At 44.0% G+C, this 26,569-nt stretch overlaps 1 protein-coding gene across 5 annotated transcripts in view; it reads left to right on the top strand.

Moving 5' to 3' along the window:
* LOC124551162 (cytochrome P450 4g15-like) overlaps positions 1-26,569 on the top strand; it is a 166,439-nt gene that overhangs the window by 91,713 nt on the left and 48,157 nt on the right. For all 5 annotated transcript variants that reach the window (XM_047126136.1, XM_047126140.1, XM_047126135.1 and 2 more), the window contains one exon: positions 18,838-19,068. In XM_047126136.1, the coding sequence (XP_046982092.1) occupies positions 18,838-19,068 (231 nt within the window). The remainder of the gene's footprint in view (positions 1-18,837; positions 19,069-26,569) is intronic.

Genomic DNA, 26,569 nt, shown 5'->3' on the forward strand with positions numbered 1-26,569 from the left:
CGGCACTAGTACAGTGTATATCCACCTTTCGCAGCAATGCAGGCTGCTATTCTCCCGTGGAGACGATCGTAGAGATGCTGGATGTAGTCCTGTGGAACGGCTTGCCATGCCATTTCCACCTGGCGCCTCAGTTGGACCAGCGTTCGTGCTGGACGTGCAGACCGCGTGAGACGACGCTTCATCCAGTCCCAAACATGCTCAATGGGGGACAGATCCGGAGATCTTGCTGGCCAGGGTAGTTGACTTACACCTTCTAGAGCACATTGGGTGGCACGGGATACATGCGGACGTGCATTGTCCTGTTGGAACAGCAAGTTCCCTTGCCGATCTAGGAATGGTAGAACGATGGGTTCGATGACGGTTTGGATGTACCGTGCACTATTCAGTGTCCCCTCGACGATCACCAGTGGTGTACGGCCAGTGTAGGAGATCGCTCCCCACACCATGATGCCGGGTGTTGGCCCTGTGTGCCTCGGACGTATGCAGTCCTGATTGTGGCGCTCACCTGCACGGCGCCAAACACGCATACGACCATCATTGGCACCAAGGCAGAAGCGACTCTCATCGCTGAAGACGACACGTCTCCATTCGTCCCTCCATTCACGCCTGTCGTGACACCACTGGAGGCGGGCTGCACGATGTTGGGGCGTGAGCGGAAGACGGCCTAACGGTGTGCGGGACCGTAGCCCAGCTTCATGGAGACGGTTGCGAATGGTCCTCGCCGATACCCCAGGAGCAACAGTGTCCCTAATTTGCTGGGAAGTGGCGGTGCGGTCCCCTACGGCACTGCGTAGGATCCTACGGTCTTGGCGTGCATCCGTGCGTCGCTGCGGTCCGGTCCCAGGTCGACGGGCACGTGCACCTTCCGCCGACCACTGGCGACAACATCGATGTACTGTGGAGACCTCACGCCCCACGTGTTGAGCAATTCGGCGGTACGTCCACCCGGCCTCCCGCATGCCCACTATACGCCCTCGCTCAAAGTCCGTCAACTGCACATACGGTTCACGTCCACGCTGTCGCGGCATGCTACCAGTGTTAAAGACTGCGATGGAGCTCCGTATGCCACGGCAAACTGGCTGACACTGACGGCGGCGGTGCACAAATGCTGCGCAGCTAGCGCCATTCGACGGCCAACACCGCGGTTCCTGGTGTGTCCGCTGTGCCGTGCGTGTGTTCATTGCTTGTACAGCCCTCTCGCAGTGTCCGGAGCAAGTATGGTGGCTCTGACACACCGGTGTCAATGTGTTCTTTTTTCCATTTCCAGGAGTGTAGTTACCAACTCTTTAGGAAAGCTGATCCAGTTGCTGTACAGACTTTTGTAAACCTTATCAAGGATCAAGAGTGGCAAGATGTTTATAGTGCTGATACAGTAGACGATAAATATAATGCCTTCCTCAAAACTTTTCTCGTGCTCTTTGAAAGTTGCTTTCCGTTAGAACGCTCAAAACAGGGTACTAGCACAAACAGGCAGCCTGGGTGGCTGACTAAAGGGATAAGAATATCTTGTAGAACAAAGTGGCAATTATATCAAAACGTTAGAAACAGTCAAAATCTAAATGCAGCAGCCCATTACAAACAGTATTGTAAGGTGCTTAAAAAAATTATTAGGAAGGCAAAAAGTATGTGGTATGCAGATAGAATAGCTAAGTCTCAGGATAACATTAAAACCATATGGTCAGTCGTAAAGGAAGTGGCTGGTCTGCAGACACAGGTCGAGAATATAGAATCAGTGCGTAGTGGGGATGTCCGTGTTACTGATAAGTCGCATATATGTACAGTACTTAATAATCACTTTCTGAATATAGCAGGTGAACTAAATAGAAACCTAGCCCCAACAGGGAATCATATAGCGCTCTTAGAAAAAAGTGTTCCGAGACTGTTACCTGAAATGCTCCTCCATGATACTGACAAGAGGGAGATTGAGTTAATAATTAAATCACCAAAGACTAAGAACTCTCATGGATATGACGGGGTATCTAGCAGAATACTGAAGTATTGTTCCACGTATGTTAGCTCAGTACTTAGCCATATCTGTAACTTTTCCTTTAGGAGTGGTCGGTTTCCTGACCAATTAAAGTACTCGGTAGTGAACCCACTTTATAAAAAGGGAGAAAGGGATAATGTGGACAATTATAGACCTATTTCTATGCCATCGGTGTCTGCTAAAGTTATCGAGAGGGTTGTATATACAAGGTTACTGCAGCATTTAAATTCACATAATTTGCTGTCAAATGTACAGTTTGGTTTTAGAAATGGCTTAACAACTGAAAATGCTATAGTCTCTTTTCTCTGTGAGGTTTTGGACGGATTAAATAAAAGGTTGCGAACGTTAGGTGTTTTCTTTGATTTAACGAAGGCTTTTGACTGTGTAGACCACAAAATATTACTGCAGAAGTTGGAACATTATGGAGTAAGGGGAGTAGCTTACAATTGGTTCGCCTCCTACTTTAAGAACAGAAAACAGAAGGTAATCCTCCGCAATATTGAGAGTGGTAATGATGTTCAGTCCCAATGGGGCACTGTTAAATGGGGCGTTCCCCAGGGTCGGTGCTGGGGCCACTGCTGTTTCTTATTTATGTAAATGATACGCCTTCTAGTATTACAGGTGATTCAAAAATATTTCTGTTTGCTGATGACACCACCTTGGTAGTGAAGGATCTTGTCTGTAATATTGAAACATTATCAAATAATGTAGTTCATGATATAAGTTCGTGGCTTGTGGAAAATAATTTGATGCTAAATCACAGTAAGACTCAGTTTTTACAGTTTCTAACCCACAATTCAACAAGAACTGACATTTTAATCAGACAGAATGGGCATGTTATAAGCGAGACGGAACAGTTCAAGTTCCTAGGCGTACGGGTAGATAGTAAGCTGTTGTGGAAAGCCCATGTTCAGGATCTTGTTCAGAAACTAAATGCCGCTTTATTTACCATTAGAGCAGTATCTGATATAAGTGACATTTCAACTCGAAAAGTAGTATACTTCGCATATTTTCATACGCTTATGTCATATGGTATTATTTTTTGGGGTAATTCTTCTGATTCAAAAAGGGTATTTTTGGCTCAAAAACGGGCTGTTCGATCTACGTATGGTGTAAGTTCGAAGACCTCTTGTCGACCCCTATTCAATAGTCTGGGAATTTTGACATTGCCCTCACTGTATGTATTTTCTTTAATGTCGTTTGTTGTTAGCAATATTAGCTTATTCCCAAGAGTTAGCAGCTTTCACTCAGTTAATACTAGGCAGAAATCAAATCTGCATGTGGAATGCACTTCCTTGACTCTTGTGCAGAAGGGAGTGCAGTATTCTGCTATATCCATTTTCAATAAGCTACCACAAGAACTCAAAAACCTTAGCAGTAGCCCAAACACTTTTAAGTCTAAACTGAAGAGTTTCCTCATGGCTCACTCCTTCTATTCTGTCGAGGAGCTCCTGGAAGAGCTAAAAAATTAAGCAAATTCCAGTGTTACATTCTTGATGTTCTTTATTTAAACTAACGACTTGTCGCCTGAATATGTTTCTTATATTTCATTTTATCTGTTTCTACAATCGTGTTATAATTTCATGTATTGACTCGTTTGACCGTAAGTCCTCCAAAGCTCTTTTAAATTCCGATTCTAATACTGGATCCCCTATCTCTTCTAAATCGACTCCTGTTTCTTCTTCTATCACATCAGACAAATCCACCCTCATACAGGCTTTCAATGTATTCTTTCCACCTATCTGCTCTCTCCTCTGCATTTAACAGTGGAATTCCCGTTGCACTCTTAATGTTACCACCGTTGCTTTTAATGTCACCAAAGGTTGTTTTGACTTTCCTGTGTGCTGAGTCTGTCCTTCCGACAATCATATCTTTTTCGATGTCTTCACATTTTTCCTGCAGCCATTTCGTCTTAGCTTCCCTGCACTTCCTATTTATTTCATTCCTCAGCGACTTGTATTTCTGTATTCCTGATTTTCCCGGAACATGTTTGTACTTCCTCCTTTCACCAATCAACTGAAGCATTTCTTCTGTTACCCATGGTTTCTTCGCAGCTACCCTCTTTGTACCTATGTTTTCCTTCCCAACTTCTGTGATGGCCCATTTTAGAGATGTCCATTCCTCTTCAACTGTACTGCCTACTGCGCTATTCCTTATTGCTGTATCTATAGCGTTAGAGAACTTCAAACGTATATCGTCATTTCTTAGTACTTCCGTATGCCACTTCTTTGCGTATTGATTCTTCCTGACTATTGTCTTGAACTTCAGCCTACTCTTCATCACTACTATATTGTGATCTCAGTCTATATCTGCTCCTGGGTACGCCTTACAGTCCAGTATCTGATTTCGGAATCTCTGTCTGACCATGATGTAATCTAATTGAAATCTTCCCGTATCTCCCGGCCTTTTCCAAGTATACCTCCTCCTCTTGTGATTCTTGAACAGGGTATTCGCTATTACTAGCTGAAACTTGTTACCGAACAAAATTACGCTTTCTCCTCTTTCATTCCTTGTCCCAAGCCCATATTCTCCTGTAACCTTTTCTTCTACTCCTTCCCCTACAACTGCATTCCAGTCGCCCATGACTATTAGATTTTCGTCCCCCTTTACATACTGCATTACCCTTTCAATATCATCATACACTTTCTCTATCTGTTCATCTTCAGCTTGCGACGTCGGCATGTATACCTGAACTATCGTTGTCGGTGTTGGTCAGCTGCCGATTCTGATTAGAACAATCCGGTCACTGAACTGTTCACAGTAACACACCCCCTGCCCTACCTTCCTACTCATAACGAATCCTACACCTGTTATACCATTTTCTGCTGCTGTTGATATTACCCGATACTCATCTGACCAGAAATCCTTGTCTTCCTTCCACTTCACTTCACTGACACCTACTATATCTAGATTGAGGCTTTGCCTTTCCCTTTTCAGATTTTCTAGTTTCCGTACCACGTTGACTTAATGGGAGCAAAAACAAACTATTTTTCCAGAGCTGTGGAGCTGACGTTCGCCCCATGGCCGAGCGCTCGTGAAACCGGTCGCTTTTCCCCCTGACAGCGCCGCATCACCCACAGTCCGGTCCGTCCTGCGTATCAGCGACATAACTGTGAACACTAAGAATCGTTAATGACATTAGTGCAGTGAGTTCGGGCTAGAGGTATGCGAAAACATCTGTTCATATTTCAGTACCTATATCGGTTTACAACTTTATTTGTTCAACACCAAACCTAGGAACTAATTATTATGCATATTGGTGCAATTCAATGTGGGCACCGTGTATAGCTCGAAAGATGGTGTAATGGTAGTCCACTTCTCGCCACATGTTCGTAATCCTTATATGTGTCATAGCTAGGGGCAAAAAATTTCGCGAAAACAATAACGCTTAAAATAACACAAAATTAATGGTTTTCACGACGTATTGCGAAATTTGTAATTTTCCATTGTCTAAAACTGTCATAAAAACAAGGACGGAAATGTACTAATATTCTGATAGTTACTGAATGTTGAAACCACATTTTGTCTTCCAATCTCCTTAAGACTGAGGTTCGTGTATGATCTTAAAACAAAAGTTCATTTACTGTGTAACAAACTCTGTTTTTACGACGCAAATAGCACTGAATTTAGCAAAAGAACACCACCATATTTGGCGAAAAACTCCAAAGAATTTGGCAAAAATCTAATTCGGTAAAAAACATCGTCTTGGTTTAAAAGAACACCGAGTTTACAAAAGATAACAAGGAATTTCGCAAAAACCCAATACAGAATTTGGTAAAAAACACCAGATTTGGTAAAAACACTAAATTTCCCAAAAACAGCAAATTTTGCAAAGATAACAACACTGAATTTGGCAAAAAATAGCACCAAATATGGCAAAAAATAACACCGAATTTGGCAAAAAAAACACCGAATTTATCAAAATATAGCACCAAATTTTGTAATGAAATAAAACAATTTTTTGCTGTCGCTAGTTATGGTCTTGACTGCAGTGTAGATCCATTGACTCAGATCTACCAGATCTCGAAGCTTTTTTTCTGTAAACAATATCCTGACAAGACCCCATGCACTGAAATCCACTGGAGCCAGACCGGGAGACCGAGGGGAGCAATGGGAGCAGCATACCCATTCAACGGTCAGGAAGTCTCACGGAGAAATGTGGTAACAAACCCTCGATAGTGCGGTGGGGCACTGTCCCATTGGAAAACGACGTCGGGAGGTACCTGTGGAGCTGCACAGTTCGCCGACATGTCGGGATAGGTGTGCCCCGTCAGTGAAGACTCAATTTAAAAAAAAGGACCAATTGCACCACGTTTATGTACTAATTCCACCTACATATTAACTTTTTGTGTGTCCCTTTCGTACTGAATCACTTTTCCCGGAGTCTCACTTCGCCTTATTAGACAGTTGTGTCCGATAACTTCGCCACAGACATGGGAGGCAGATCCATCACTGAACAGCACTGCATTGCAGTATTCGTTGTTTTCGTCTACACTCTACACGATGCAACATTTCAGCAGCAGAATCACGTCGTCTGCGATGCTCCTTAGATTTAACGTGATGCAAAATGTGGAGTTTGTAAGCATATAACCGGAGACATTTTGTACAAAATATCGAACGGGATACAAGCTTGTCTAGTGGATTTTTATGAGGGCTTCTAGCTCATGCTTCACATATACGTTCTCTTCATTCGCTTGTGTTTTATGTTGTTTTCCAGCTTTTGAAACCAAACTTACCGTTTCTCAAAGAGTTCTGTCAGACTGATAAATGGATTTATGCGTGATAGGATCCAAGTTCCATTCTCTTCTTGCACGCCACTGAACACGTTTTACAGACTGTAACTCTGATAACGGTATCACACACTGCACCATTCGTTGTGCCGTCCACACCGATGACTGTCAGGAGTACGTTTGCCTGCCGCACAGTAAACATTTGTGCGCATGCGCCTACGCCATACAATACAGTACTGTTCATGAAGGTCACATCGTGGACTGTGTCGCTATCTATTTTGAATTCACAACAATGTAAAATGCGGAGTTCTTACATTATAAGCATTCGTCTGGGTACACCTCTAGTTTTTTTTTTTTTTTTTACTTTATTGTTATTTTCAAACCTGTACAATTCAGGTAGGCTGGCAGCGGCACACTACGCCGCTCTTCAGCCATAGCGTTTTACAAGAGTATAAAACATGGTGAATGACAATGAACAAAGTGACGGGCAAAAGAGAGAGGTCACAGAGACATAAAAAACATGGAGTCGTTCACATGTGACGATAACAACACTGAAAACACGTTGGCACGGCGCACAAAACACTGGTGAGTCCGACGGCACAAGTGAACGTAGGATTGGGACGGCGGACACCAAAAACACTATATGACGTCACACACACGAATCACAAAAGGCGACGATCTCCGGCACGCGAATGTTCACTATACGTGTGCGAGTCCGGGGACCTGCCAAGAGACGAGGAGGAGGAAGGGGAGTGGGAGAGCGAGAGGGGAGAGCAGAGATGCCACGGGCAGGGGAGATAGCGGGGAGGGAGGAAGGGGGAGAGGAAGCCCGGGGGAAGAGGGGGAAGGGAGGGGACAGGGAGATGGAAAAAGAAGGGAAGAGAAGAGAAGGGAGGGAGGGTGCCGAAAGGAAAGGACACGGGAAGTGGGGGTGGGGCAGGGTCAAAGTTGATAGGAGGGGTAGATGGAGGGGACGAGGACATCATCAGGGAGAGGGAGCTGGCGGAAGCCACCTTGGGAGGGGATATGGAGGGTGGAGAGATGGAGACCGGGTGGGACGTGCGAATACAGGCGCGGCAGCGGGCGGGGGTGGGAGAGGAGCGGGGAAACGAGCGGGTGAGGAGGATCAAGTTTACGTGAGGTGTACATGATACGTATCCTTTCAAGGAAAAGGAGGAGGTGGGGGAAGGGGATGAGATCATACAGGATCCGCGTGGGGGAGGGGAGACGGATGCGATAGGCAAGGCGGAGAGGTACACCTCTAGCCTAGAGTCCCCGTATTATGCTAGTCTATAACATCTGCACCAGTGGAGATGCTCTCAGAACTGACAGAATTTCTTCTCCTTATGAACTGTGACAAGCCTAACTTCATCACGCACTGTTTTCCCACTTCTCTTCTCCCCTATCTTGGGCTCTTCCACCAGGTCCCACCAAATGGTTGTCTGCCTGCATGAACTACGCTGTCTTTTTAGTCGGATCCCGGTCAGTACGTGTTGTGTACATACTTCCACATAGTCAGCGCGTACACAACTTTCCCACCAGAGCGCGCCCCGCAAAGCACAACAGCGCAGGCGCAGCGCTCGTCCGTCTCCGCACTACGAGATGGCGCTGCCTTAGAGCCGGACCAAATTCTGCTTCCGCCGATCCGAGTATTAATATGTTATGCAGCCAATGACATTGCTGCTAAAGTAGAACCTTTTCTCCTCGCGGATCACACTCGCGCAGTGATACCTGAACGCGCGAGGTATTATACGAGTGTACAGACCTCCGATTAGTCAATCTGCATTAGTCTGCATCAGTCTGTAGTCAAGTTTCAGTCTGCACCTAATAAGATTATCATATTCCTGTACACAGCCATGAAGAGAAATGTATAGACACTTTGTCAAGTATCAGAGATATGTGAGAATAAGATTAACGTACCAAGACCAAAGGAACTTCAGATTGTCAATTGTAAACAGCATCCAGAATCAAGTTACGTAATATCTATGATTATTATTATTTTAATAAATGTGTGTGAAAATTAATCAAGTTGTTTAAAGTTGGTCACCGTCAATCTGCTATTCTAAGCGTGCAAGTGGCATTTCTATCGTCTGACCTAACGGCAGAAGATAAACACGCCACGATAAGACCACGAGACATATTGCTGACACTCGCCTACTACGTCAGAGCGACAAGTCAAATAATCTGATGGTATGTGTACCGAAGGTCTCACAGTACGCACACTACAGTGCGCCTCCTCCAGCCTTCCAAACTTCTGGACGCCGTAACCTGAGTGCCAGACACTCTGACTTGCCTTCGTGTGGACACCGTGGCCTTACTCCACGAGAATGGCGGTCATTCAGATTGTTATGCTCAATTAAAACTAAAGTATCTTGTGAGCGTGACCATGATGCGGTTTTCACCAAACTCACTCGAACTAAATTCTACGTACTTCTACAAACGATTCCACCTTATTATGTCTCTCCTTCAGTATTTTAATTTATGAAGATACTACAGTGAGCATGCAAAGTGCAATGAGCTATAACTGCCATGTCTCTGACTCGCAGACTTACTTACTTTATGTGGCCGTAGGCATAGACTGAACAACAGTCACAAAGAGTTTTGATGTAGTGAGCAGGTTAGTCAAAAAAATCAGTTAGCTTCAAGAAATAGAAGAAAACCTAAAACATGCAGGAATCAATGGGGAGATAAATTTTCAGAAACAGTTAAAAGAAAAGAAGAAGGAAGGACAATGGAAACAGGAAAACAATTAAAGGACTAATTGAATTTCCACTGAGAAAAAGAAGGGAACATGAAAAAAATTAGTATACACGTAACATTCAGTTTCAGACCGTAACATTCAGTTTCAGACGTTAAGTCCAAAATTGTTTAATAATAATAATAATAAAATAATGCCTCCTCTTCCTTCTCATTCCTCACATCCTCCCTCAAAACATCAACCACCTTGGTCAAAGCAGATTTTTGGCCACGAACAGTGCGTTAGCTCTTATACCTCTGTGCCTGATTTCCCAGAGTCAGCACTTCAACACACGTCCTTTTTGTCAATATACAGGGTGATTCAAAAAGAATACCACAACTTTAGAATTTAAAACTCTGCAACAACAAAAGGCAGAGTTAAGCACTATCTGTCGGCGAATTAAGGGAGCTATAAAGTTTCATTTAGTTATACATTTGTTCGCCATTTCAGCCAATAAAGTTTTTGGTCCCTTTTTCTTCGAAGGTGCTACTGTAACTGGACTACAGTATCTGGAGATGTTAGAGAATTGGCTGTTCCCTCAGCTCGAACAAGAAGCACAACAATTCATATTTCAGCAGGATGGAGCGCCACCACATTGGCACTTATCTGTCCGTAACTACCTGAACGTCAACTACCCGAGGCGATGGATCGTCCGCCAGGCATCCCGTGACAGAGCACTTCATCACTGGCCTCCAAGAAGCCCTGATCTTACCCCCTGCGATTTTTTCTTATGGGGGTATGTTAAGGATATGGTGTGTCGGCCACCTCTCCCAGCCACCATTGATGATTTGAAACGAGAAATAACAGCAGCTATCCAAACTGTTACGCCTGATATGCTACAGAGAGTGTGGAACGAGTTGGAGTATCGGGTTGATGTTGCTCGTGTGTCTGGAGGGGGCCATATTGAACATCTCTGAACTTGTTTTTGAGTGAAAAAAAACCTTTTTAAATACTCTTTGTAATGACGTACAACAGAAGGTTATATTATGTTTCTTTCACTAAATACACATTTTTAAAGTTGTAGTATTCTTTTTGAATCACCCTGTAGTATACTGTCTGGAGGACATCCATAACTATTGCTACAATTTTTCATAATGGATAAATCTGCTCCATTTGTGATATATTAATTCCTTTATTTGGATCAAATCGTACACACAACCTGACGTTCACAACGTAAATCTTTCATGATGTAAATCCCATCTTCAGGCACTACAAAAAACAAAGGAATCTAAGAGTGATACTATATAAAATTTAACATTAAAAGGGTCCATACAAAGGTAAATATCGTGTCGTACCTTTATTTCGTATGAGAAACTCGTGTCGGTCATACAAAGAAATCCAGCAAATTTATTAGGTTGCGTGAGTCATCCCCTGCGGGATGAACCAGTAGCACACTGGCTAAATGGGGCCTAACCTAAAAACCGTGAACGTAACAGCGAATTAGCACACATTTCAAGCTTCATGTAACCTATGAACGAACTGTAAAAACAGAGCATATGTCAGTGCTAAGGAAGTAAAATGAAGGCATGTCATTGTAGAAGGATGATAGAGTACATGTCTCTTTCTTGTCCGTCTGAGGATGATATATTGGCCTCCGCAGGTATCTACACCGCTTTTAAGCTTTTAATAACCTCCCCTCTTTTTCAATCGCGTATGACCGTGAGAATAATTCTAATTACGTGCGATCTTAAGAAATCTGGCCAGTTGAGACTGTAGTCTGTCAGTGGCATCTTCACGTAAGTAGCGTCTATAACATATCGTACTCTAATGTAGGAGTCTGCATGTCATATCAATCTATCAGCAGGATGGGTTTCACCAGACATGGCCTGCACCTCAACAGGTATGGGAAGGGGAGATTGGCAAAACTTATAGGTGACAGCATAGGTGGGGGTGGTGGGATCACTCATGGGAAAATTCCGGTAGTTGTGGGTGTTAGAGCTGTACCTTTTTTAGATTGAAGTCAGCTGATAGGTATTCCTGCTTAAGGGAAGTCTCTCTAACAAAGAAACCACTTTCTACAATGCTTGGGTATCCGACTAATGAGGGAATTAGTATATTTCATCAAAATATACAAGGTATTAGAGATAAAGTTAGTGAACTGCTTATAGATGTTGACTCTGAAATTATTGGTATATCTGAACACTTCTTAAATAAGGAGATAATTCAGAGGCTTCCTTTACCAGGATACACGTTGGCTGGCAGCTTTTCTAGGAGCTCTTTGCGGTGTGGGGGAGTAGCCATGTATGTGAAAAACGGTATCCCATTTGAGTCAATTGATGTTTCAAAGTACTGCACTGAAAAGGTGTTTCAATGTTGTGCAGGTGTGGTTAAATTTAGTGGAGCTAAACTTCTTACTCTTGTTATTTATAGATCCCCAGACTCCGATTTCACAACATTTTTGCTAAAGCTAGAGGAGGTTCTTGGTTCACTTTACAGGAAATACAAAAAGTTAGTTATATGTGGTGACTTCAATATTAATTGTATAAGTGGTTGTTCAAGGAAAGGATGCTGGTAGACCTCCTTAATTCATATAATCTTATGCAAACCGTATTCTTTCCAACGAGAGTGCAAGGGAACAGTAGAACAACCATAGACAATATTTTTGTTCATTCGTCATTATTAGAAGGGCATTCTGTTAGCAAAAAGGTGAATGGCCTTTCAGATCATAATGCACAAATTTTAAGTCTAAAAGATTTTTGTGCTGCAACACATGTTAAATATACACTCCTGGAAATTGAAATAAGAACACCGTGAATTCATTGTCCCAGGAAGGGGAAATTTTATTGACACATTCCTGGGGTCAGATACATCACATGATCACACTGACAGAACCACAGGCACATAGACACAGGCAACAGAGCATGCACAATGTCGGCACTAGTACAGTGTATATCCACCTTTCGCAGCAATGCAGGCTGCTATTCTCCCGTGGAGACGATCGTAGAGATGCTGGATGTAGTCCTGTGGAACGGCTTGCCATGCCATTTCCACCTGGCGCCTCAGTTGGACCAGCGTTCGTGCTGGACGTGCAGACCGCGTGAGACGACGCTTCATCCAGTCCCAAACATGCTCAATGGGGGACAGATCCGGAGATCTTGCTGGCCAGGGTAGTTGACTTACACCTTCTAGAGCACATTGGGTGGCACGGGATACATGCGGACGTGCATTGTCCTGTTGGAACAGCAAGTTCCCTTGCCGATCTAGGAATGGTAGAACGATGGGTTCGATGACGGTTTGGATGTACCGTGCACTATTCAGTGTCCCCTCGACGATCACCAGTGGTGTACGGCCAGTGTAGGAGATCGCTCCCCACACCATGATGCCGGGTGTTGGCCCTGTGTGCCTCGGACGTATGCAGTCCTGATTGTGGCGCTCACCTGCACGGCGCCAAACACGCATACGACCATCATTGGCACCAAGGCAGAAGCGACTCTCATCGCTGAAGACGACACGTCTCCATTCGTCCCTCCATTCACGCCTGTCGTGACACCACTGGAGGCGGGCTGCACGATGTTGGGGCGTGAGCGGAAGACGGCCTAACGGTGTGCGGGACCGTAGCCCAGCTTCATGGAGACGGTTGCGAATGGTCCTCGCCGATACCCCAGGAGCAACAGTGTCCCTAATTTGCTGGGAAGTGGCGGTGCGGTCCCCTACGGCACTGCGTAGGATCCTACGGTCTTGGCGTGCATCCGTGCGTCGCTGCGGTCCGGTCCCAGGTCGACGGGCACGTGCACCTTCCGCCGACCACTGGCGACAACATCGATGTACTGTGGAGACCTCACGCCCCACGTGTTGAGCAATTCGGCGGTACGTCCACCCGGCCTCCCGCATGCCCACTATACGCCCTCGCTCAAAGTCCGTCAACTGCACATACGGTTCACGTCCACGCTGTCGCGGCATGCTACCAGTGTTAAAGACTGCGATGGAGCTCCGTATGCCACGGCAAACTGGCTGACACTGACGGCGGCGGTGCACAAATGCTGCGCAGCTAGCGCCATTCGACGGCCAACACCGCGGTTCCTGGTGTGTCCGCTGTGCCGTGCGTGTGTTCATTGCTTGTACAGCCCTCTCGCAGTGTCCGGAGCAAGTATGGTGGCTCTGACACACCGGTGTCAATGTGTTCTTTTTTCCATTTCCAGGAGTGTAGTTACCAACTCTTTAGGAAAGCTGATCCAGTTGCTGTACAGACTTTTGTAAACCTTATCAAGGATCAAGAGTGGCAAGATGTTTATAGTGCTGATACAGTAGACGATAAATATAATGCCTTCCTCAAAACTTTTCTCGTGCTCTTTGAAAGTTGCTTTCCGTTAGAACGCTCAAAACAGGGTACTAGCACAAACAGGCAGCCTGGGTGGCTGACTAAAGGGATAAGAATATCTTGTAGAACAAAGTGGCAATTATATCAAAACGTTAGAAACAGTCAAAATCTAAATGCAGCAGCCCATTACAAACAGTATTGTAAGGTGCTTAAAAAAATTATTAGGAAGGCAAAAAGTATGTGGTATGCAGATAGAATAGCTAAGTCTCAGGATAACATTAAAACCATATGGTCAGTCGTAAAGGAAGTGGCTGGTCTGCAGACACAGGTCGAGAATATAGAATCAGTGCGTAGTGGGGATGTCCGTGTTACTGATAAGTCGCATATATGTACAGTACTTAATAATCACTTTCTGAATATAGCAGGTGAACTAAATAGAAACCTAGCCCCAACAGGGAATCATATAGCGCTCTTAGAAAAAAGTGTTCCGAGACTGTTACCTGAAATGCTCCTCCATGATACTGACAAGAGGGAGATTGAGTTAATAATTAAATCACCAAAGACTAAGAACTCTCATGGATATGACGGGGTATCTAGCAGAATACTGAAGTATTGTTCCACGTATGTTAGCTCAGTACTTAGCCATATCTGTAACTTTTCCTTTAGGAGTGGTCGGTTTCCTGACCAATTAAAGTACTCGGTAGTGAACCCACTTTATAAAAAGGGAGAAAGGGATAATGTGGACAATTATAGACCTATTTCTATGCCATCGGTGTCTGCTAAAGTTATCGAGAGGGTTGTATATACAAGGTTACTGCAGCATTTAAATTCACATAATTTGCTGTCAAATGTACAGTTTGGTTTTAGAAATGGCTTAACAACTGAAAATGCTATAGTCTCTTTTCTCTGTGAGGTTTTGGACGGATTAAATAAAAGGTTGCGAACGTTAGGTGTTTTCTTTGATTTAACGAAGGCTTTTGACTGTGTAGACCACAAAATATTACTGCAGAAGTTGGAACATTATGGAGTAAGGGGAGTAGCTTACAATTGGTTCGCCTCCTACTTTAAGAACAGAAAACAGAAGGTAATCCTCCGCAATATTGAGAGTGGTAATGATGTTCAGTCCCAATGGGGCACTGTTAAATGGGGCGTTCCCCAGGGTCGGTGCTGGGGCCACTGCTGTTTCTTATTTATGTAAATGATACGCCTTCTAGTATTACAGGTGATTCAAAAATATTTCTGTTTGCTGATGACACCACCTTGGTAGTGAAGGATCTTGTCTGTAATATTGAAACATTATCAAATAATGTAGTTCATGATATAAGTTCGTGGCTTGTGGAAAATAATTTGATGCTAAATCACAGTAAGACTCAGTTTTTACAGTTTCTAACCCACAATTCAACAAGAACTGACATTTTAATCAGACAGAATGGGCATGTTATAAGCGAGACGGAACAGTTCAAGTTCCTAGGCGTACGGGTAGATAGTAAGCTGTTGTGGAAAGCCCATGTTCAGGATCTTGTTCAGAAACTAAATGCCGCTTTATTTACCATTAGAGCAGTATCTGATATAAGTGACATTTCAACTCGAAAAGTAGTATACTTCGCATATTTTCATACGCTTATGTCATATGGTATTATTTTTTGGGGTAATTCTTCTGATTCAAAAAGGGTATTTTTGGCTCAAAAACGGGCTGTTCGATCTACGTATGGTGTAAGTTCGAAGACCTCTTGTCGACCCCTATTCAATAGTCTGGGAATTTTGACATTGCCCTCACTGTATGTATTTTCTTTAATGTCGTTTGTTGTTAGCAATATTAGCTTATTCCCAAGAGTTAGCAGCTTTCACTCAGTTAATACTAGGCAGAAATCAAATCTGCATGTGGAATGCACTTCCTTGACTCTTGTGCAGAAGGGAGTGCAGTATTCTGCTATATCCATTTTCAATAAGCTACCACAAGAACTCAAAAACCTTAGCAGTAGCCCAAACACTTTTAAGTCTAAACTGAAGAGTTTCCTCATGGCTCACTCCTTCTATTCTGTCGAGGAGCTCCTGGAAGAGCTAAAAAATTAAGCAAATTCCAGTGTTACATTCTTGATGTTCTTTATTTAAACTAACGACTTGTCGCCTGAATATGTTTCTTATATTTCATTTTATCTGTTTCTACAATCGTGTTATAATTTCATGTATTGACTCGTTCCATGACCATGGAGACTTCTCCTAAATGTGGTCCCACGGAATAATAAATAAATAAATAAATAAATAAAATCAACTGACAGGTGTCACACAACGTTTAGGGAACTAGATTCAGTTTTACTTTTCAGGGGTTGTACATATTACACTGGTGTCCAAAACTGAGCAACCGAAATTCTGCCAGGTTTTCGTTTATTGTGCGACCAAACAGTATAATCAGGTGATAGTAAATTAGGAACAATACAAAGAATACAGAATGTAAACAACTGCACTATACATAACGGTAGACGAAAAATGGTCTTCGTTTTTCCCAACTTAACGCATTTGGACACACATCGAGACAACTGGTTAATGTGCTCAGTGTGGGTGTAGCCACATCTGGCAGCAATATAGGCGTGTCCCCTTTTTTATGTTACACTACGACCTTATTACTTTTAACTTCATGACAATGTCATTATAAATGTTTATTATTTTGTTGTTCGAGAATTTCATAATAGATTTTTAGTATTTTTACTCCTTGCCAATCGGAATACGCATTGCGTATTTTTCTTTTAGTATTTGTTCTGTATCGGCTCTACCTTAATTAACATCTTTCTTAAAGTAATGTGGTGTTAGCGCAGTTAGTAACGGGTGGTTCAAATGGTTCAAACGGCTCTGAGCACTATGGGACTCAACTGCTGTGGTCATCGGTCCCCTAGAACTTAGAACTACTTAAACCTAACTAACCTAAGGACATCACACACATCCATGCCCGAGGCAGGATTCGAACCTGCGACCGTAGCAGTCGCACGGTTCCGGACTGCGCGCCTAGAACCGCGAGACCACCGCGGCCGGCAGTAACGGGTGGCATTTGGGAGAAAACGTGGGGATGCGGCCGTGTTTTGAGCTACGATTTCTTCTGTCGTCATTCGCGTCCTCGATGTTCGTTCTGGCGGCTGCCACTCTGTGACGATCTGAGCCACATTGTTGCTGTCAGCCCGTCAGTGTGTCGACCGGTCTTGCTGGGCGTCCATAACGCGGCGCGGGATCGACACTTGTACGGTAAGGTACTTCTGAGGTCCAGAAATTGGCGTTCAACGGCATTCATGCCTTGATCTTACTTTCTTAGGCCGTGCCACATATCCTGTCGTTTGCAGTAAGTTCATACGTTTCATTAGGCTGACCATGAGTGTTTATTTGCTGTTATGTTCATGGTTTTGCCACTTAGGTCACGTTGAGCTAGTGAAGTACTGCTTATATAAAAGAATCTTTTCATGCTTCACCCACACGGAATCTCGTACGTTACTTGATAAATTTGCTGGATTTTTTAAATGTCCAGCACGATTTTCTCGTACGCAATCAAGGTATGACATAATATTCACATTTTTATGGACCCTTTTATTGTTAATTAATTGTATACTGGATGACTCACAAAGATATGCAAAGATTATAATATGTTATTCCACAAGTAAAACTAAAGAAAAAAGTTCATATAAACACAGGTCCGCAAAATGTTTGGTTACGGGGTTACGGCTAATAAAATATTTTGCCTGACGTTTAGCATCTTCGCTAATATGAAGTCATCCCAAAACTGTACGAGGTTAAAGTAAAGCACGATTTCTATTTACTATGTTGTTATTGGTCTGGTGAATCTAATAAAACATGTCCCAGACGTGTGTCTGCAGTAGTTTTCCAGAACAACCAGAGAAGCAAACACGTAATTTCCTAAAATTTTTAATTTAATAACTACTTCAGTAAATAAAAAGTATTTGTGTAACTGCCGATTAGTGTTTAACCAATTGCACCACTCCAAGCGAAGGGCACAATCCCCCGGATGTAAATGAGGCACTTTTTGTTTATGATCATGATACACATTAATGTACTTCAGCGAACGCCATACCTTAAATTGTGAAGTGCCTCATCGTTGAAAGATACGTACCCGGACTTCGTTGAATAGCATCCGTATTATCGTCATCATCGTCTTCACGTATCGAGCGCTCGTAGTGATTATGAACGCTAGGTAGAGAACCTGTCTCCCGTAACATTCTAAATACTTAACTAATGGTTCGTGCATTCGGAATCCTCCGAGCTGGATAACGTAAGCGATATTCGTTAACTGCAGCCATAACATTACCGTCACATTTGCCATAAATAAACGCCATATCGACGTATTCCTCTGTCGTAAATTTGAAAGGCATCCCTATTTCATAAATAATCTACAAACTACAACAGTTACTACGTGCTTTGACACACTGTTCTTATTATACTCCTGCACTGAACAATACAGAAAACCAACTCGTTTCAAGATTAGGAAACGACTGAAACAACTCACTACCGGCTGCCAACAATGACATAAAGGTTTCTACATTCTCAATGGAAAGCAAACAAATTTAATTGTATAAGAATCTTTGCTCCTCTGCAGGTTCTGGAAAACTACTGCAGGTACACGTCTGGGACATATTTTATTACATTCCCCAGACCAGTAACAACGTTCTTTACATTAACCTTGTATAGTTTTGCGATGACTTCATATAGGTGAAGTTGCTAAATTTCAGGCAAAATCTTTTACTAGCCGTAACTCCGTAACTAAACATTTTCGGACCTATGTTTACAAACCGTCTTTTATTTGCCGTAACTTCGTAAATAAACATTTACGGACCTATGTTTATACAAGCTTTTTTCTTTAGTTTCGCTTGTAGAATAACTTATTAATATATTTCCATATTTTCGGGAATCACCCTGTACATCCCTTTCAGTTTCCCTTTTTTTATGGCGCCTGAAGATGAGATTCACATCCTGAAATTTGCGTTATCCAAGTAAAGCATTTGTGATAAAAAGTTGGAGCAGATCTGTTCATCATGAAATACCTGATTAGTGGGGACCAGTCTTGCAAGGGCCCCCAGAGAGTACCCAAACGGGGGCTATGTTTGACAAATGCCGGTGTTGTTCACAGACGATGATGCTGCAGCCGTGGCGGCGGAGCAAGTTGCTGCTACGGCTGAGTTCAGAGGGCCGCGCCGTCTTCAAGTACTACGCGCACCTGCGGAAGTGTGTAGAGGAGGTCATCGCCATGAGGTCGGCGGCCACAGAGGAGGGACCAGCCAAGACGCGGCGGCGTCTGCTCGAGACTCTGGTGAAGCCTGGTGGGCAAACCGCCCTCCCAGTCTCGGAAGTCCGGGACGAGGTAAGGCGTAAGCGGCTGGGCTGGTGCCGTGCTGTTCTAATTACTCTCTAATCACACCTTACAATGCTTATCCTCCACTGACTTCTCCTTCTTCACTTCACCCCTTTCTTGTCGTCCTCTTCCTTCCCCATGCAGTCTGCTTTATTCTCCCATTTGTTTTTTTTCTTTCTATTTTGTTGACCTACCTCTTCCTCCTCTTCTTCTTCAACCTGACTGTATTTTCCTGCTTTCTTTCCCCACAATTATTCTTATTATTACAGGGTTAGTCTAAAGGATTGGTCCATTTTCCAAAATTCGTATACATTGAAGTACAAATCCAAAATGAACAAGCTTTATACCAATGAAAAGCCGGCCGGGGTGGCCGAGCGGTTCTAGGCGCTACAGTCTGTAACCGCGCGACCGCTAAGGTCGCAGGTTCGAATCCTGCCTCGGGCATGGATGTGTGTGATGTCCTTAGGTTAGTTAGGTTTAAGTAGTTCTAAGTTCTAGGGGACTGATGACCTCAGAAGTTAAGTCCCATAGTGCTCAGAGCCATTTGAACCATTTTTGAACCAATGAAGAGAGGAACTTTGAAAGTTCTTGGGTGGCGGCGGCGGGCGGGCGGTGATAGTTTCAGAAGCGGCCGGTAGAGTTCGCGCGACAATAGGGCCGTCATTCCGTTTCACTGTCAGCTGTGAGTGAGATGGCGACTGTGGACCATAAGGTTTTCTGCGTCCTCGAGTTCGCGGAAAGTGAGTTGCAAATTGTCGAGCAGCAGGTATTTCGTACCAAGTTCGGTATCCAACCACCAACTCGCAAAAGCATTAGCCGTTGGTTTGAGCAATTTAAACAGACTGTTAATGTGTGCAAAGGAAAAAGTACATGCCGACCGCGTGTGTCACAGAATGATGTCCGACGGATTCAAGTATTGTGCCCAGTCCCACTAAGTCTACAAACAGATCCAGTCGAGAGCTTGTAATACCACAACCAACTGTATGGAAAGTTCTGAGACGGCGTTTGGTGTACAAGCCCTACCGATCACAACTTGTGCAGGCTGTCGACCCCAATGACGAAGAAGCGACTCGCATTTCGTGGCTAGGTGCTAGCAAAGAAGTAGGATGACGCATTTCTACAGCGTGTAATTTTTAGTCATGAAGCGACGTTCCACCATAATAGAAAAGTCAACAGACACAATGTTCGCAATTGGGGTTTGGAAAATCCACACTTAGCACGAAAGAGACTCGCCGAAGAGCAACGTGTTCTCTGCCGTATTACGTACAAAGGTTTACGGACCATTTTTCTTTGCGGAAAGAACTGTAACGGGAATCGCCGGCCGGAGTGGCCGTGCGGTTCTAGGCGCTACAGTCTGGATCCGAGCGACCGCTACGGTCGCAGGTTCGAATCCTGCCTCGGGCATGGATGTGTGTGATGTCCTTAGGTTAGTCCTTTCCAACCACTCTGAACGATCTGAGGAACCGGATCACTGTTGCCGAGCTCTCAGTAACAGCAGACACATTCTTTCTCAGTTCTAGGCGACTGATGACCTCAGAAGTTAAGTCGCATAGTACTCAGAGCCATTTTGTAACGGGAATCACATACCTGGACATGTTGGAACAATGGCTGTTCCCTCAAGTTACGGAATATTCTCAGGCCTTCATTTTCATACAGGATGGAGCTCCGCCCCATTGGCACCATGATGTACGAGGCTTTTCGAATGACTCCCTTCCTCAGCGCTGGATCGGCCGCAGGGGGCTCGAGGATGGCTCTGCACTTCTGGCCACCGAGATCTCCCGATCTCGCACCCTGAGCCTATTTCTTATGAGGTTGTGTGAAGGAAGCTGTTTACGTCCCGCCTCTACCAACCACTCTGAACGATCTGAGGAACCGGATCACTGTTGCCGAGCTCTCAGTAACAGCAGACACGCTTTCGCCCATGTTGGCCGAGTTTGGCTCCCGCGTCGATGTTTGCCGTGCAGCCAAAGGTACCCATATTGAACATTTATAACATTTATAACTATAAATAATTATTAAAAACTAATTAATTACAAATTATTAAATTTATTAAACTGATATTAAGCATTATGAAAAAAATATTTGGAACTTCCTCTTTCCATTGGTATAAAGCTCGTTCATTTAGGATTTGTACTAGCACAAATGCGACGTTTTGAAAATGGCGCCATCATTTAGAATAATCCTGTATTTCCCTTCTTTTCCTTCACTTCATCCTGATTATTAGTCTCTGCCTTCTTCCCCCTTACGATTCCATTCACCCATGTTTTCCAGTTATTTCCAATTTTACACATTTGAATTTGCTTTGCGATCTTCTCTTTGTTCATGCAATACTCATTTTTATCTTCTACCTTCTTATTCCTACTTAGCCATGTTTTTATATTTTTTATTTTTTTTTAATCAAAGACTCCTTAGGTTGGTGCATAAGTCCGTAGCGTTTTCGGTTTGCATGTTGGTATTCCGCTCGCTACACGTTTATTTATCGATTGGTCTTTTTTTTATTTGCAGTTCACTGTAGCTACTTGAGTTTACATGTTGTCATTTGGAGTTAGTGAGTGGAACATCGGATGCTAGCAAATAGAGTGCCAAGCGAAGACATTGGAACATTTCTGACATATTCTCCTGTTCAAGTTTAATAGGCGAGTGACAGAAACGGAGGCAGCCAGAAACGTTAATTTTAGCGCCTTGTGCCGGTATAATGCCATTGGACAGAGCACGACAAGGTAATGGTTTTTTCGTTTTCAGCAGGATGGTTTTGACGTTTGTGGCTCTGCACACTCAGGAACACCTTCGCGGTTTGATGAATATCGTTTAAACGCATTAATCCACAATCATACGCGTTATTGTACTCAATGAGTGGCAATTGTGGTGAACTGTGGTCATTCCACCACCGTGACACATTTTCAGGCAGTGGGGAATATTTGAAAATCGCGTGTATGGGTAGCTCACGCTCTAAGCCAGAATCACAAAAAATCTGTGGGCAGCTGTATGTGCGTCTCTTCTTCCTCGTCATGAACAACACCGACTGTTCCGTTCCTGTGACGAGGAATGGTGTCTTCATGGTAACATAAGGAAAAGAAACGAATGTTTGAGCCCAAACAAAGCAGCAACTCGCCGTACAAAGACCTCTGCACATCCGCTAAAGATAATGTTATGCATCTGGTGGAACAGCGACGGCCTGGTGTACAACGAATTGCTTAGCCGCGGTGTAACCACCACAGCTGACATCTGTTGTCAAGAACTGAGACGTCTTACAGACGTAGTTCAAGGACGACGACCAGGAAGAATGCTCGAATCGATACTGCTCCCCAGTGACACCCGCCAATTTTGTGCTAGGCTGACAAAAAACAGTTTACAGGGATTGCCTTGGAAAGTCATTCCGAACACACCTTATTCACTTGATTCTGCGCCCTCAGATTTTCATCTTTCCCGATCTCTAACATCCTACAAGGGCCTACCTTTTCGGACGAAAATGCGCTCCCGACGTGGCTAGCCGAGTTCTTCGCCTGCAAGCCACGTGACTTCTACAGTCACGGAATTTAAAAGTTAACCCAGCGTTGGCAGACCGTTGTAAATAGTGAAGGAGAATATATTATTGATGACTAAAGTCTCAATTATTTGTATTTGTTGATAAACTTTTCTAAAAACTCTACGAACTTACTGACTAACCTAATATTTATGTGGACCCACTATCAGCTGCTTCCAAAAAGTTTAGTTAAAATGTGCTAGTACACAGTCGGGTGTCAATGTAATTGCGAACACTTGCGCAACATCAGCAACCGTGTAAAGGGTTGGAGTTGCAGTTCTGTGTGACTGCCGCAACGGCCACCAGGCTGCACTGTTGTTGTCCGTGTTTAGTGCCGTCGCCAGGCCTGGCAGGGTATGTAGGGGACGTTGCACAGCGGCAGGTGCTCGGTAAATGCTGTGAAGGGTACGGAGATGCTGCGCACACGTGTGAGATGGCGTTATCAGCACCCGAAAGCGTGTGACAAATGCTCGACTCATTGTCTCCGTTTGATGTCTAATCGAACGGTGTGGTATCCAGATTTGTGGAGCATTCGATTGTGATAGTGTCCGTACTAATAAGTTCTTTGTAAATTCGACTTGATTCTGCAGTCACTGAAATGACGGCATAGAACTTACCATCTCACTTCGTTTCTCTGTCCCCTCCTGGGTGCTTCGCGCTCTTGCCCCGCAGTGCCTGAGAGGCCACACCCGCGAGGCGTCTTGTGAACACCAGCCTCGTGCAGTCTCAAGCCACCTTTGACTTGACTCACCTCAAAATGGCTGCCGTCTTCGATGGAGGGCGATCAATCATTTCAACCTCGTTCTTGGTGAAGATTCGACTTTTTCTTTAACGCCATACTGTCCACATGTGGCAGGAAACCCTTCGATGCGAACCTCTCTGTATCAGCTTCCTCAACCATATATATATTGTTATTATAGTTAGCAACGAGTACAAGAATAAATTGCGAAAAAGTAAACACTTAATTGCTTTGAGGGGGTAGTTGCACTTTGGAATATAAAAGAATAGTTTTACAGAAAATTACTCTTCATTATGGTAGCATACTATACAATACACGATGGTTGCCAAGAAAGTAATGCACCGCATTTTCTTTTTTCTCGGCCGAAAACAGTGCTACGAATGCGGAACGTTCCGTATGTATTATTTGAAGTCTCCTGAATGAGCGCACCAAGTTTCCGTCACTTCTGACAGATAGCGTAGCTCCAGGTTAGTTTCAAGATTGTGTCTGTAAGTGATGTACGTTACAAGGAATGTCCCGTCATTGAATTTCTCACTACAGAGAAACGAACTGTGGGGAATAGTCACAAACGCTTATGCAAAGTCTGTGAAGCATCTACTGTCGACAGAAATACAGTTAGTCGCTGGGCACAGAGGGTGAGGTCATCAGAAGGCGGTTCGACAGAGCTCCACGATTTGCACAGGTCGGGGAGACCATCCGCAGCTATCGCACGTAATACGTTGCAGCGAGCTGATGTTGTCATTCGCCATTAAAGGACGCCATTGGTGGAAGACATTCTCAGGACGATAAGGAGATGATTCACACAGTGAAGCACTGGCTTCGCCACCAGGACAAGGATTGCTACAGACAGGGTATACACGCCCTTGTTTCACGCTGGAGGAAGGCCACAGAAGGGGATGGAGACGACGTGGAAAAATAGGGTGTGTGGGTAACACATTATTCTTTAGTTTTGATTAGGTTCAATAAAGAATTGTTGAAGAAAAAAGTGGGGTACATTAATTTCTGCGCAACCCTCGTACGAAAGTGGTCTGGTAAGACCGGTAAAAAAGCAAGCAAAAAAGGTTTCTTTCGTAGACAACTCACTTTACTTCTGCACATCGTCTCGCTTGAGGGATATGCACTTGATCCTTCGATCCTCCAGCTCTTTCTTCCCATCGAGAAAAATAGATTCTCGCAAACTCGGTAAAATACTCGTTGACTACAAGTATCACTTAATGATTTGATGAAAATTTCTTCGCAGCAGGCAAAAGTTTCAACTTAAGAAACAGGAACAAGCCACTGGGGGCTAAGTCTGATGAACAGGTTGGGTGAAGAAACAATTCAAAACCCCATTCATGCAGTTTCGCCATTGTTATCGCCGATGTGTGGGATGGTGCTTTTACCTGGTGAGAAAGCACTGTTTTCCCTGCCAGCCGTGGTCTTTGTTCAGCCGACGCAAGTTTGAAACGATTCAGCAATGAAGCACAATAGTGTCCAGTTATGATTCCGTCATTTTATAAGTATTATTCCTTCGGAATTCCAGAAAGCCATCTTAACAGCTCACAAAAGTCTATGTGTTCATCGGTGCACTTTCAGCACCTTTTGCCACTTGTCTTGACTACAATTTTGAGTCTGATGTGTAATGACAGACGTGGGTTGCATCAATATTCGGATATCGGCGTAAAAAATCTTGCGGATTGCTATTAAACGTTGCCAGACGTTGTGACGAAATATTGTGCCACCTGCGCTTTCGGTCGACTGTGAGCAAACGTAGCACCCACCTCGCAAACACCTTCTACGTAGCCAATTCTCCGTTTAGGATATTATGAACTCACTCAGTTGATATGCCTAACGAATTTTTATGCATCGCTCGTGCACTACCACACCATGGATTTTGTCAGTGGTTTCCTTTGTAGTGATCTCAACTGAACGGCTGGAGTGTTTGTCTGACCACGTTTAAGATCGTTATTCCAAAAATAAATGTCTTCAGTGATGGCGCAGAGCCTGCGTGAACTTCATCCAGTTCTGTATTGATTTGTGCGGCAGTCTAACTCTTCAAATGAAAGTGTTTAATAACAGTATGAAACTCGATTTTCTCCATTTTCAATCGCAGGAGACACAGCGGCTAGTACAGACGGCTGTCATCAATGAGCCGTTTGCTGTGCATTATTCCGATCCTTGGATTAATAAAGCTAATCGCCGAAGACAAATTATAGTCTGAAATAACAAGCAAAAATGGGCCTAAAAATGTAATAAATTTTGTATCGCAACTGTATGCTGTCCCAGCTGTTTCATTTCGATAATTATCGTGAAAGCAGCAGTACAAATCAGATTTACGTTACAATAATTTTAATTGTAAATGATCTACTCAATATGGCCGCTGTAAGTACAAGCATATCAGAATCTGCTAGAATCAGGAAGCTCAATTTCCACGCTGACTGTTGCTTTGAATGCTATATGTGACTTCTATAGTGCACTGTATTCGTATAAGTTCTGCAGTACATCACTAGAGTTCTCTGTTTTGAAGTAGCATCGGCAAAGCCACTAGTACCTGCGCCCCCCACCTACCAAAAAAGAAAGAAGGCTGTGGTATGACGCAGGAACGTCTGGGGCCAAAAGGGTTCAGGTACACCCGGCTCTTACAGCCCAGTGAATCAGCAGTGACGCGGCGCTGCACCGACGCTGGTACAGTACGAACTCCCTGGCGTTAGTGTGCGTGGGGCGGCACGCGCGGGGTCGTAGTGCGCGGGTTTAAAACGACGGAGCAACTGTTGTACCCGAAATACTGGGGGCATAGGGTTTCCGTGGTTGCACGCCCGAACTTAAATGACTCCTCAGTAAGTAATGTGTTCGGTCTTCTCTCTGCTGTTCCTTCTGATGCGACACTTCCCCGTGGTTCTGCTTCCATCGCCCTGGGGGGCGGTCATTGGTTCCCACACAGCTCTTGTAGAAGGCACGCATAATGTGCCCATTGTGGATTTAAGACATGCAACACTGTGGGCTATGCAGCACAAGAAACAACAGTCTCGTCCTCGTCTGATATCTGCACGAGAAACAAGGGACACGCACTCTCCTTGGCCCCGGAGAGTTGTAGGATTCGGTAGGTTCCGAGGATAAACAGTTGACAGACAGTCATATTACGACTACTTTGTTGGAACTCTTATGGCAAAGTAAGATCATCGGACAAAATGTTAGTCAGTACCTAAAAAGATCAAATTCGTTTCAGGGTAGCGTGTTGGGACTCCTGCTCTTCATGTTGTATATTAATT

Source organism: Schistocerca americana, chromosome 9 (genome assembly GCF_021461395.2).
Source record: "Schistocerca americana isolate TAMUIC-IGC-003095 chromosome 9, iqSchAmer2.1, whole genome shotgun sequence".
NCBI lineage: Eukaryota > Metazoa > Arthropoda > Insecta > Orthoptera > Acrididae > Schistocerca > Schistocerca americana.